The sequence below is a fragment of the Cervus elaphus genome, chromosome 20, assembly GCF_910594005.1.
Source record: "Cervus elaphus chromosome 20, mCerEla1.1, whole genome shotgun sequence".
NCBI classification, from domain to species: Eukaryota; Metazoa; Chordata; class Mammalia; order Artiodactyla; family Cervidae; genus Cervus; species Cervus elaphus.
In genome coordinates this window covers 36,048,328-36,061,868 of record NC_057834.1, presented here as the reverse complement: position 1 = coordinate 36,061,868, position 13,541 = coordinate 36,048,328, and the positions used below count along the sequence as shown (strand labels likewise).

The following is a 13,541-nucleotide window of genomic DNA, read 5'->3' as shown; positions in this document are numbered from 1 at the left end:
AGCTAATGTGAGATATCAACTTAAACTGTGGGATAGCAAGAGAGAGAGAGAAAATTAACCGGCCGGAACACACTGCCGGCCATTCACAGAACAAAGGGACTGAGCAATTCCAGAGAAGAGCTAGCCAGCTGCGGACCGGCCCATCCTCCGCTGGAGGCAGGGGGGAGCGGAAAGGGGAAAACTCGGCCCCAGAGATGGCACTCCTACCAAACTTCAAACAGGCTCCCAGTTTCTAACCAAAGACTTCCTGAGATTCTGGATGGTTGACGTCCACTGGGAGGGCCGAGGCTAGAGGCCAGCTCCCAAGAACAGACACAAGGCTCACGCACCGGACTGGCGCGTGTGAAAACTGAGGCTGGGACCACGGAGGGGAGAAGGAGCACCGCACCCGGGGAGAGTGTGCCTGTCAAGCTCCTGGCTGCCTGAGCTGCTCAGGCGGGGAAGGCACAAAATGCAGGCCGAACTGAGTCCCCGCTTTTGTGGAATACCCGAAAACTGGAACTGCACGCAATGCAGGGCCGGCTCCATATAGAGCAGCCGGGAGTCTGAGCATTGTAGACGGGGAAAGCATACACCCGCAAGTGGGGGCAAACCCAGTGTGGCCAGAACACTGTGAGTGCTCCCCACACAGGCCAGTGACATTTGTCTGCAACGCCCCTCCCTCCCCACAGCACGACTGAACAAGTGCACCTGAACAAGAGACCATCTCTCCCCACCTGTGTCAGGGTGGATATTAGACACTGAAAAGACTGGCAAACAGAAGCCAAATAAACAAAGGGAACTGCTTTAGAAGTGACGGGTGCAACAGATTAAAACCTGTAGGTAACACCAACTACACCGGAAGGGGCTTATAGCTATCGAGAAGTGTAAGCTGGAACGAGGAGCTCTCTGAAACTGAACCAAACCCATACTGACCACAACAGCTCAAGAGAAATTCCTAGATAATATTTTACTTTTTTTTTAATTAAAAATTTTTTTTCTTTTATTTTCTTTTAAATTCCCTATTACTCCTCCATTACTCCTTAACTTTCATTTTCATTTTCATATATTTTTACTACTTTTTAATTAGAAAAATTTTCTTTCTTTTTTATTTTTTTCTCTTATTTTCTTTTAAAGTCCTCTATTACTCCTCTATAACTCCTTCATTTTCATTTCACTATAACCTTGCAAAAAAAAAAAGACCCCTATTTTTAAACCAAACTTCATATATATTTCTAAATTTTTTTGTGATTTGTTTTTAATATTGTATTTTTAAGAGTCTAACCTCTACTCTAGATTTTTAATGTTTTTTTTTTTTCAGTATTTGATATCAATTTTGGACATTTAAGAATCCAATATTCAGGGATATCCCTGGCGGTCCAGTGGTTAAGACTTTGCTCCCCAGTGTAGGGGGTGCAGGTTCAATCCCTGGTTGGGGAGCTAAGAACCCACATGCCTGGTGGCCAAAAACCAAAACATGAAACGGAAACAGTATTGTAACAAATTCAATAAAGACTTTCAAAGTGGTCCACATCAAAAAAAAAAAAAAAAAATCAAAAAAAAAAAAAAAAGAATCCAATATTTAGTACCATTTTTACTGTAATCAGAAATCTTCCAGCAAACAAAAGCCCAGGACCAGATGGCTTCACAGCTGAATTCTACCAAAAATTTAGAGAAGAGCTAACACCTATCTTACTCAAACTCTTCCAGAAAATTGCAGATGAAGGTAAACTTCCAAACTCATTCTATGAGGCCACCATCACCCTAATTCCAAAACAAGACAAAGATGCCACAAAAAAAGAAAACTACAGGCCAATATCACTGATGAACATAGGTGCAAAAATCCTTAACAAAATTATAGCAAACAGAATCCAACAACGTACTAAAAAAATCATACATCATGACCAAGTGGGCTTTATCCCAGGAATGCAAGGATTTTTTAATATCCGCAAGTCAATCAATGTAATACACCACATTAACAAATTGAAAGATAAAAACCATATGATTATCTCAATAGATGCAGAAAAAGCCTTTGACAACATTCAACATCCATTTATGATAAAAACTCTCCAGAAAGTAGGAATAGAAGGAACATACCTCAACATAATAAAAGCTATATATGACAAGCCCACAGCAAGCATTACCCTCAATGGTGAAAAATTGAAAGCATTTCCCCTAAAATCAGGAACAAGACAAGGGTGCCCACTCTCACCACTACTATTCAACATAGTTTTGGAAATTTTGGCCACAGCAATCAGAGCAGAAAAAGAAGTAAAAGAAATCCAGATAGGAAAAGAAGAAGTGAAACTCTCGCTGTTTGCAGATGACATGATCTTCTACATGGAAAACCCTAAAGACTCTACCAGAAAATTACTAGAGCTAATCAATGAATATAGTAAAGTTGCAGGATATAAAATTAACACACAGAAATCCCTTGCATTCCTATACACTAACAATGAGAAAACAGACAGAGAAATTAAGGAAACAATATGATTCACCATTGCAACAAAAAGAATAAAATACTTAGGAGTATATCTACCTAAAGAAACAAAAGACCTATACATAGAAAACTATAAAACACTGATGAAAGAAATCAAAGAGGACACAAACAGATCGAGAAATATACCGTATTCGTGGATTGGAAGAATCAATATTGTCAAAATGACTATACTACCCAAAGCAATCTATAGATTCAATGCAATCCCTATCAAGCTACCAACGGTATTTTTCACAGAACTAGAACAAATAATTTCACAATTTGTATGGAAATACAAAAAAAACCTCTAATAGCCAAAGTAATCTTGAGAAAGAAGAATGAAACTGGAGGAATCAACCTGCCTGACTTCAGACTATACTACAAAGCCACAGTCATCAAGACAATATGGTACTGGCACAAAGACAGAAATATAGATCAATGGAACAGAATAGAAAGCCCAGAGATAAATCCATGAACCTATGGACACCTTATCTTCGACAAAGGAGACAAGAATATACAATGGAAAAAAGAGAACCTCTTTAACAAGTGGTGCTGGGAAAACTGGTCAACCACTTGTAAAAGAATGAAACTAGAACACTTTCTAACACCATACACAAAAATAAACTCAAAATGGATTAAAGATCTAAATGTAAGGCCAGAAACTATAAAACTCCTAGAGGAGAAAATAGGCAAAACACTCTCTGACATAAATCACAGCAGGATCCTCCATGACCCACCTCCCAGAATATTGGAAATAAAAGCAAAAATAAACAAATGGGACCTAATGAAACTTAAAAGCTTTTGCACATCAGAAGAAACTATAAGCAAGGTGAAAAGACAGCCCTCAGGATGGGAGAGAATAATAGCAAATGAAGCAACAGACAATGGATTAATCTCAAACATATACAAGCAACTCCTGCAGCTCAATTCCAGAAAAATAAATGACCCAATCAAAAAATGGGCCAAAGAATTAAACAGACATTTCTCCAAAGAAGACATACAGATGGCTAACAAACACATGAAAAAGTGCTCAACATCACTCATTATCAGAGAAATGCAAATCAAAACCACAATGAGGTACCATTTCATGCCAGTCAGGATGGCTGCTATCCAAAAGTCTACAAGCAATAAATGCTGGAGAGGGTGTGGAGAAAAGGAAACCCTCTAACACTGTTGGTGGGAATGCAAACTAGTACAGCCGCTATGGAGAACAGTGTGGAGATTCCTTTAAAAACTGGAAATAGAACTGCCATATGACCCAGCAATCCCACTTCTGGGCATACACACCGAGGAAACCAGAACTGAAAGAGACACGTGCACCCCAATGTTCTTCACAGCACTGTTTATAATAGCCAGGACATGCAAGCAACCTAGATGTCCATCAGCAGATGAATGGATAAGGAAGCTGTGGTACATATACACCATGGAATATTACTCAGCTGTTAAAAAGAATTCATTTGAACCAGTTCTAATGAGATGGATGAAACTGGAGCCCATTATACAGAGTGAAGTAAGCCAGAAAGATGAAGAACATTACAGCATACTAACACATATATATGGAATTTAGAAAGATGGTAACGACAACCCTATATGCAAAACAGAAAAAGAGACACAGAAGTACAGAACAGACTTTTGAACTCTGTGGGAGAAGATGAGGGTGGGATGTTGCGAAAGAACAGCATGTATATTATCTATGGTGAAACAGATCCCCAGCCCAGGTTGGATGCATGAGACAAGTGCTCGGGCCTGGTGCACAGGGAAGACCCAGAGGAGTCGGGTGGAGAGGGAGGTGGGAGGGGGGATCGGGATGGGGAATACTTGTAAATCTATTGCTGGTTCGTGTCAATGTATGACAAAACCCACTGAAAAAATAAATTAATTAATTAATTAAAAAAAAAAAAAGAATTCATTTGAATCAGTTTTAATGAGATGGATGAAACTGGAGCCCATTATATAGAGTGAAGTAAGCCAGAAAGATAAAGACCAATACAGTATACTAACGCATATATATGGAATTTAGAAAGATGGTAACAATAACCGTATATGCAAAACAGAAAAAGAGACACAGGTGTACAGAACAGACTTTTGGACTCTGTGGGAGAAGGCAAGGGTGGGTTGTTTTGAGAGAACAGCATTGAAACATGTATATTATCAAGGGTGAAACAGATCACCAGCCCAGGTTGGATGCATGAGACAAGTGCTCAGGGCTGGAGCACTGGGAAGACCCAGAGGGATGGGGTGGGGAGGGAGGTGTGAGGGGGGATTGGGATGGGGAATACATGTAAATCCATGGCTGATTCATGTCAATGTATGGCAAAAACCACTACAATATTGTAAAGTAATTAGCCTCCAACTAATAAAAATAAATGGAAAAAAAAAAAAAATAGAAGACATACAAATGGCCAGCAGGTACATGTAAGACACTCAACATCCCTAAGCATCAGGGTAATGCCATCAAAATCACAATAAGAAACCATCTCACATCTGTTAGAATGTCTATTGTCAAAAAGACAAGAGACAATAAATATGGTGAGGCTCTGGAGAAAAGGAAATCCTTGTCCACTGTTGTTTTTAGTTGCTAAATTGTGTCTGACTCTTTTGCAACCCCATACATAGACTGCCAGGATCCTCTGTCTATGGGATTCCTCAGGCAAGAATACTGGAGTGGGTTGCCATCTCCTTCTCTAGGGGGTCTTTCTGACCCAAGGATCAAATCTGGGTCTTCTGCATTGCAAGTGGATTTTTTTTTTTTTTTTTTACCACTGAGCCACCAGGGAAGTTCTAGTCACTGTTCAGTTCAGTTCAATTCAGTCACTCAGTCGTGTCTGACTCTGCGACCCCATGAATCGCAGCAGCCAGGCCTCCCTGTCCATCACAAACTCCTGGAGTTTACTCAAACTCATAGTCACTGTTAGTGGGGATGTAAATTGGTACAGCCTTTATGTAAAACAGTATAGAACTTCCTCAAAAAAATTTAAAATAGAAGTGCTATATGATCCAGCAATTCCACTTCTGTGTATATATCTGAAGGAAATGAAATCAGGATCTCAAAGACATATTTGCCCCATCCACCAACTCCATGTTCATTTCAGTCAAGACATGGAAACACCTAAATGTCCATTGGTGGATGAACAGATAAAGAAAATATTCTGCCATAAAAAGAAGGAAGTTTTGCCTTTCATGAGAACTTGGTGGACCTTGAGGGCCATATGATAGGGGAAATAAATCAGACAGAGAAAGGCAAGTACTGTATGACCTCACTTATATGTAGGATCTAAAAAAGCTGAACTCATAGAAATAAAGAGTAGAATGGTCATTGTCTGGGCTGGCAGATGGGGAGATGTTGGTCAAAAAGTACAAACTTTAGATAACTAAGATGAATAAACTCTGGGGATCTACTGCATGGCAAGGTGACTGTAATTAACAATACTGCATTATATACTTGAAACGTCAAAAGAACAAATCAATCCTAAGTGTTATCATCACACACACACAGTCATTATGTGAGGGGTGAGAGATGTTAACTATCCTCATTGTGGTAATTATTTTGCGGTCATACATGTATCTCATGATCATGTTGTGTACTTTTAAACTTATATGTACTACATGTCAATAATGTCATGATAACCTGGAAAAATAGAATATTTATGATGCTTAGATTTATGAGGTGTGATAACAAGTGATTCTTTATTCTTCTGTACAATTTTCTATATTTTCCAAACTTTAAATAATCAACATGGATAATTTTTATCAGGAAAAAAACCCTCTAATTTTTTACTTTCTGCTTTGACTCATGAGGCAAGGAGAGACTCTAGTGCCGAGAGGATCAGAGAAGAGAGGGGCGGGGAGAGACCAGAGGAGGAGCCAGAGGTCTAACACAGTCCACAGGCAGTCATGGACTCCTTATGCAGCAGCTGGCTCCCCACCCAGACACTGATTCTCCAAATCAGCCTCATTTCTGGTGAGTGACAGGACAGGTGGGGCTGCTCCTGGGACAGGGTGGTGAGAGGCTGAGTCAAGTGTGAGGAAGACTGGTGGGCAGCTGGGGCTTGCCTGGTATCAACATCCTGTTTCTCAAGTTTCTTTGAGGGTTTAACGGGAGGAAAGAGGGATGAGGGCCTTTCTGGAATGTCTGCAAGTTCCTCAGGATGGGAAAATCACCATCAAACCCTTACTTCAAAAGGTGGTTATTAGCCCTGCTTTGTGGGGCTGCTGCTGCTGAAATGATTAGAGCAGTGTCTCATTTTTCAGATTCTGGTTTGCAAAACTATCTCCACAATCTCAGGCCCTTCTCTCCATCCCCTACTCTCCCCCACCCCCCAGACTTCTTCCTTCTTCTCCTTACAGCCTGAGGGGGACGTGTTGGGTGAGTGAGGGACCAGGACAAACTCCCATTGCCCCAAATTCAGGGACATCTGAGCTGTGGGGACATCTGCAGAGGTGGGGAATAGTGGGGTTGGGGAGAGGTGGGGGAAGTGGGATCCTGACCTCTCATATGATGACCTTTATGTGTGGTTACAGCTGATGACCTTTATGTGCGGTTACAGTTGTTTTCAACTGTGCGGAGGCTGGGATAAGGGTCCAGATGCTGTCTTGTGTGTGGATTGTGAGTTGGCCCCCTGACTTTGTACCCCAACCTGCTTATGGTGCAAAGTAAGGCTAAACTCTGCAGTCAGACCCATTGGGTCACAAATTCTGGTCCTGCCCCATATTGGCCATAAAATCTTCAGCCAACGTATATACCCTGGGACAAGTGGGCTTTACCTGTCTGAGCTTCAGCTTCCTCACTTATAAAATGTATAGAATAACACCCAACTTCATGTGTCATTTGGGAAATTAAATGAAACAGAGCACATTCTGACCAGTGTCTGACGCAGGGACACAGAATACTCATGTACATCGTGATATACTTCTCTATCTTGATGAAAGATTTGCAAAGAGACATTTAAAAGAAAAAAAAAAAGTATTGTTTTACTGTTTCATAATTGATGGTTTTATCATAATCTATGGCCCTCACTGTCCTAACCCTCCCCACCCCCTACTCCCCACAGAGAACTCTGACCTCTTAATTCAAGGATAGGGGAACCTCTGCTTTTTGAAAGAAATTACTGTTCTCTCCCTTTCTGACCCTTTTTTCTCTCCCCAACCTCTAGGAAAATGATCCCATTTACATTTCTCAGCAAGGAAACAGCTGCTCCCTTAGTGGCTTCCACCATCTGAATTCTTTTTCCTTTTACTAGTCAACAAATGCTAAATTTCCTCATTGGGGTCATGGAGTTTGTGCAACCAGTGAGCCGTTTAGGTTGTCCTGATTTTTTTTTTTTTTTTTTTTTGAGATGTAGTTACATCTAGGCTGGCCCCTTTGTGCTCTTTCACTGTTCCGCCATTATAGCACCTCTCAACGTTCTCAGAGAGCTGTGTAGAGGGGAGCGCAAGGGCTACATAGGAAGCCATCTGCCCATCTGCTCTGTCTGTGCACTTTTAGTTTCCAAACAACCACTGAGGTCTGGAAGTTCCCCCAATGAAAGTGCAGCTGTTTCTGCCTCATGCAAACAGGCATCAGCCAAATTATAAGCATATTGAGAGCAACAATAACAAGGCTGTGAGTATGTAAATCCCACTTGAGAGGGGAGGGCAGGTAGCTGGGTGGGTCCCAGTGGCTCTAGCCACATTGTCCTTTACATTCCTTAAACAGTGACAAAACAAGAACTCTTTCCTGTGAATGCATCCTAGATTAAAGATGATTCAGGCAGTACTGGTTTCATACTTTGAAGAAATGATGTTGATTGAACTAGTGAGTGCTTGCCCTTTATTTAAAATTATGATTTCAAGGCATTTAAAGGATATGGCATCATATCATCATATTTAATTTCAGTTCCTTAAAAATTTGCAAAAGAAAGTTTTATGGGTATATTTTTTCATGTGTCCTTAAGGCAGGGCACACAGGATGTTTTGGTATACATGAGAGATGGAAATGACCTTATTTACACTGTTCTTACCAGGCTTTCAGTCATTGTTGGATTTGGTCTTTTTCTGCATGTTCTAATGGATTCCAGAAGCTGCACTAGAAAAAGAATTGGAAATCAGGAATTGGGATCTAAGGATAGTGGCACCAACTTTTCTCTAGTCATTTTTCTCAGTTTTCTTGTAAATTGTAACTTTATCTCCCTTATCATATAAAGAATATTTTCTGTAGCCTGAGAGAAATAATTTAATAAATTTCTTTAAATATAAGCGAGAGAACAAACCAAAAGCCAAAAAACAAAACAAAACAAAACAAAAAACCAAAACCCAAGAGTCAGGCAGCTTGCAACCACACAAATATACAGATCTAAGCTTTACAGCTTTATGGAGCTCTTGCAAACTCTCTTCATCAAATTGCTAGTCTCTGGAAATTCCCTCATTCCTATTTTTTCCTGAACCCTGACTATTTGCTTTCTCTTTAGTGATTTAGTTCCCTCTTCAAAAACACCAAACATTGCTTTGCAGTGTTTTGTCTGAAAGAAAATGAAACCAATGAATCACTGCTACCAGCCCACCAGCATGATCTTGTGTTTCCAGTCTTTCAAAACCCTTCCTTGAAAACCTAAATACCCAAAAGAAGAAATTAAAAGCAGGAAATAACCATGTATACAAAGAAAGTTAAACAAAACTCTATTCTGCTTAACTTTATGCAAATATATTGAAAACTGAGACGCAGTAGCTCTAGAAAAATATAATTTACTAATACTGAATTCAGAAGAGAAAAAAAATCTAAGCAGTTAAATGAGCTGCTATGGAAATGCACTCCTCTCCTATGTTTCTCCTCTATTCTCATGCTGCTAGCACACTACTTCTGATGCTGGATGTAAGAATTATTTTCCTCACACCAAGCAATTTTGTCATTTACCAGTTACCACCTGGGCTTCCTACAATTTGACTCAGCTATAACACTATCTGCCTGTCAGATCAGCTTGTCAGATCCCACAGATTAAAGGTTCAATCCCTTATTCTCTCCCAACTTCAGACATTTGTAACAAGTCCAGGTTAGCTGTGCTTCTGACAGACAGGCTATAAATTAGAGGTTCCCATGATCTTTTTGTTAGGTTTGGTTAATTTGCTGGAGCAGTTCACTGAACAATAGGAGATAAGTTTACTTACTAGATCACTGGTTTATTATCTAAAACCGTCACTTCTGAACAGCCAGATGAGCAAGATGGATCAGGTCAAGTATGTGGGAAGAGGTGCTGAGCTTGCATGCCCTCTCCTGGTAGGCCACCCTCCCACCACCTACTTGTGTCCACCAACCCAGAAGCTCTCCTAGCCCCATCCTTTTGGGTTTTTATGGGGACTTCATTACACAGGCAGAATTGATTGAATCACTGGCCACTTATGATTAAACTCAGTTGCTAGCCCTTCTCCCCTGTCAGGATAACAGAGAGTGGGACTGAAAGTTTCAACTTGCTAACAGGTTTGGTTCCCCTGACAATCAGCTCCCATCCCAAGGAGCTTTCCCTGTCAGGATAACAGAGTGTGGGACTGAAAGTTTCAACTTGCTAACAGGTTTGGTTCCCTTGACAACCAGCTCCCATCCCAAGGAGCTTTCCAAAGTCACCTAACGAACATAAATTTCAGTTGTGGTATAAAACGAGTTTGTTAGGGATAATGAAAGATACCCATTTCACCTTTGTTGCTCTGGAGCTAATTCAGGAACTGGGAACAATACTCAGTTCAGTCACTCAGTCTTGTCCGACTCTTTGCAACCCCATGGACCTCAGCACATCAGACTTCCCTGTCCATCACCAACTCCCAGAGCTTACTCAAACTCATGTCCTTCGAATCAGTGATGCCATCCAACCACCTCAGCCTCTGTCATCCCCTTCTCCTTACTCCTTCAATCTTTCCCAGCATTAGGGTCTTTTCAAATGAGTCAGTTCTTCACATAAGGTGGCCAAAGTATTGGAGTTTCAGATTCAGCATCAGTCCTTCCAATGAATATTCAGGACTGATTTTCTTTAGGATGAACTGGTTGGATCTCCTTGCAGTCCAAGGGACTCTCAAGAGTCTTCTCCAACACCACAGTTCAAAAGCATCAATTTTTCGGTGCTCAGCTTTCTTCACAGTCCAACTCTCACATCCATGCATGACCACTGGAAAAACCATAGCTTTGACTAGACGGACCTATGTTGGCAAAGTAATGTCTCTGCTTTTTAATATGCTGTCTAAGTTGGTCATAACTTACCCCTGGAATGCTTATGTAGGAAGCTGCAAAGACTTTAGGAGCTATGTCCCAGGAGTAATAGACAAAGAGCCAAATACATATGTTTTCCATATAAATCATAAAAACACATTAACTTATTTTAAAAATAGACTAAATTGTCTAAGACCTACTCTTTAAAAGGTAACAGGCACAGTAGTTTCATAGATTAATTATAACCCAAGTTTACAGAACAGAAAATTCTACCTTCACCACTATAATTTAATAGTATTATAACATACTAGTTAATACAGTTAGATCTGTGTTAAATATGATTAACAAAGGCAAGTTGGGTGATCAACTTTATTTAATACATCATGAATGGCCATTCTCCATTTCCAAGGGTCCAGAAAACTGAAAATAGAATGAGTGGCAGAAAGATTTTATAGCATAAAGAATAATGAATATGGAAGAGAAAAATAGAAAATAAACAAGGAACAAGATAATAAGTGCAGAGCCCACAGTTGGTCTGGTGTTTAGGGATTGGCTGACCGGATATTTCATTTTCTTGTCAAGAGGAACACTTATAAGAATATGAAAGTTACTTAAGTTTGGGTTTGCTGACATGACACCCCAGATAGGAGTGGCTCAATTGTGGGCCTAGAAATTTATTTCAACAGGCCAGAGAAAGAAATGAGATATGAAATTTCAAAGAGCATTCTACTATCATAATATATAGATGATTTAATTTTTTACTTGAAAAATCCAAAAGAATCCATAGAAAAATTGCTACAAATAATAGAATTCAGGAAAAGTGTTGTATACAAAATTAAAAAAAAGAAATCAATGAACATATTACACAATACTAACAACCAGAAAGACATGACATCAGGAAAACAAAATGCCTAATGTGTAAACATAACAAGAAATTTGTCAAAAATACATGACAAAAATATAAAATGCTATAGAAGCACACAGAATAATTACTGAACAAATAGAAAAAAATGAAAGCATAAGTGTTAGTCACTCAGTCATGTCCCACTTTTTTGTGACCCTGTGGACTGTAGCTTGCCAGGCTCCTCTGTCTATGGAATTCTCCAGGCAAGAATATTGGAGCAGGTAGCCATTCCCTTTTCCAGGGTATCTTCCCGACCCAGGGATCAAACCCAGGCAGGCAGATTTTTTACGCTCTGAGCACCAGGAAAGCCTGAATAAATAGAAGAACATATCATATTACCCAATAGGAAGATTAAATTGTAAAGAAATTGGTTATCCTGAAATTAATCTATAGATTAAATGTGATCCTAGTGAAAAAGTTACCAATGAAATTTTTCTTTTTAAATCCAGAATGTTTATATGGGAAATTATGAGGCAAGAGCACTCAGAAACATTCTGAAAAATAAGCATAATTTAGGGAATAGGTCTACCAGACATTATAACATATCATAAAACTACAGATATTAAAGCAGCAGAATGTCAGCACATGAATAGACATGGTAAGTTCAGAAAAAACACAACAAATTATTTTGAGACAATTGACTAGCCATAAGGGAACAAACATTATAGTCATACCACATATCTCATATCAAAATTAATTCTACAAGGACCAAACACTTAAATATATCTGGAAATAACCTCTGGAAATGGATAATAGTGATAGTTGCACAATATTGCAAATATATTTAAGGCACTGATGTGTACACTTCAAATGTTTCAAATGGCAAATTTTATGTTATGTATATTTTTTACATTTTTAAATTGAAGAATAATTGCTTTACAGAATCTTGTTGTTTTCTGTCAAACTTCAACATGAATCAGCCATAGGTATGCATATATCCCCTTCCTTTTGAACCTCCCTCCCATCTCCCTCCCCATCCTATTCCACTAGGTTGATGCAGAGCCCCTGTTTGAGTTTCCAGAGCCATACAGCAAATTCCCCTTGGCTACCTATTTTACATATGGTAATATAAGTTTTCATACTACTCTTTCCATACATCTCACCCTCTCCTCCCCTCTCCCCATGTCCATAAGTTTATTCTCTATGTCCGTTTCTCTCTCCATTGCAGCCCTGTAAATAAATTCTTCAGCTATTTTTCTAAATTCCATATATGTGTGTTAGAATATATTTATCTTTCTTTCTGACTTACTTCACTCCGTATAATAGGTTCTAGGTTTATCCACCTCATTAGAACTGACTCAAAGGTGTTCCTTTTTATGGCTGAATAATATTTTTTTGTGTATATGCACCACAACTTTTTATACGTTCATCTGTCAATGGACACCTAGGTTGCTTCCATGTTCTAGCTATTGTAAATAGTGCTGCAATGAACAATGGGATACATGTGGCTTTCAATTTTGGTTTCCTCAGGGTATATGCCTAGGAGTGGGATTGCTGGGTCATATGGTGTGTTTATTCCAAGTTTTTTAAGGAATCTTCATACCATCTTCCATAGTGGCTGTATCAGTTTACATTCCCACCAACAGTGCAAGAGCATTCCCTTTTCTCCACAGCCTCTCCAGCATTTATTGTTTGAAGACTTTTGGATGACGGTCATTCTGACGGGTGTGAGGTGATGTCTCATTGTAGTTTTGATTTGCATTTCTCTAATGATGAGCGATGTTAAACATCTTTTCATGTGTTTATTAGCTATCTGTATGTCTTCTTTGGAGAAATGTCTGTTTGGGTCTTTTCCCCACATTTTGAATGGGTTGGTTGTTTTCTGGCATTGAGTTGAAGGAGCTGCTTATATATTTTGGAAATTAATCCTTTGTCAGCTGTTTCAATTGCTATTATTTTCTCCCATTCTGCGGGATATCTTTTCACCTTGCCTGCAGTTTCCTTTGCTGTGCAAAACTTTTAAGTTTAATCAGGTCCCACTTGTTTACTTTTGCTTCTATTTCCATTACTCT

At 39.4% G+C, this 13,541-nt stretch overlaps 1 protein-coding gene and 1 long non-coding RNA gene across 6 annotated transcripts in view; one reads left to right on the top strand and one right to left on the bottom strand.

Moving 5' to 3' along the window:
• LOC122676714 overlaps positions 1 to 13,541 on the bottom strand; it is a 99,831-nt gene that overhangs the window by 17,857 nt on the left and 68,433 nt on the right. The window contains exon 3 of one of the 3 annotated variants that reach the window (XR_006335633.1): positions 8,455 to 8,519. The exons of 1 other annotated variant lie outside the window; for it this stretch is intronic. This is a non-coding gene — a long non-coding RNA (uncharacterized LOC122676714). The remainder of the gene's footprint in view (positions 1 to 8,454; positions 8,520 to 13,541) is intronic. One more of the 3 variants, XR_006335635.1, reaches the window with a different exon arrangement.
• LOC122676713 (CD48 antigen-like) overlaps positions 6,309 to 13,541 on the top strand; it is a 43,398-nt gene continuing 36,165 nt past the window's right edge. For all 3 annotated transcript variants that reach the window (XM_043876304.1, XM_043876303.1, XM_043876305.1), the window contains exon 1: positions 6,309 to 6,416. In XM_043876304.1, coding sequence (XP_043732239.1) covers positions 6,350 to 6,416 — 67 coding nt within the window. In that variant the 5' untranslated portion in view covers positions 6,309 to 6,349. The remainder of the gene's footprint in view (positions 6,417 to 13,541) is intronic.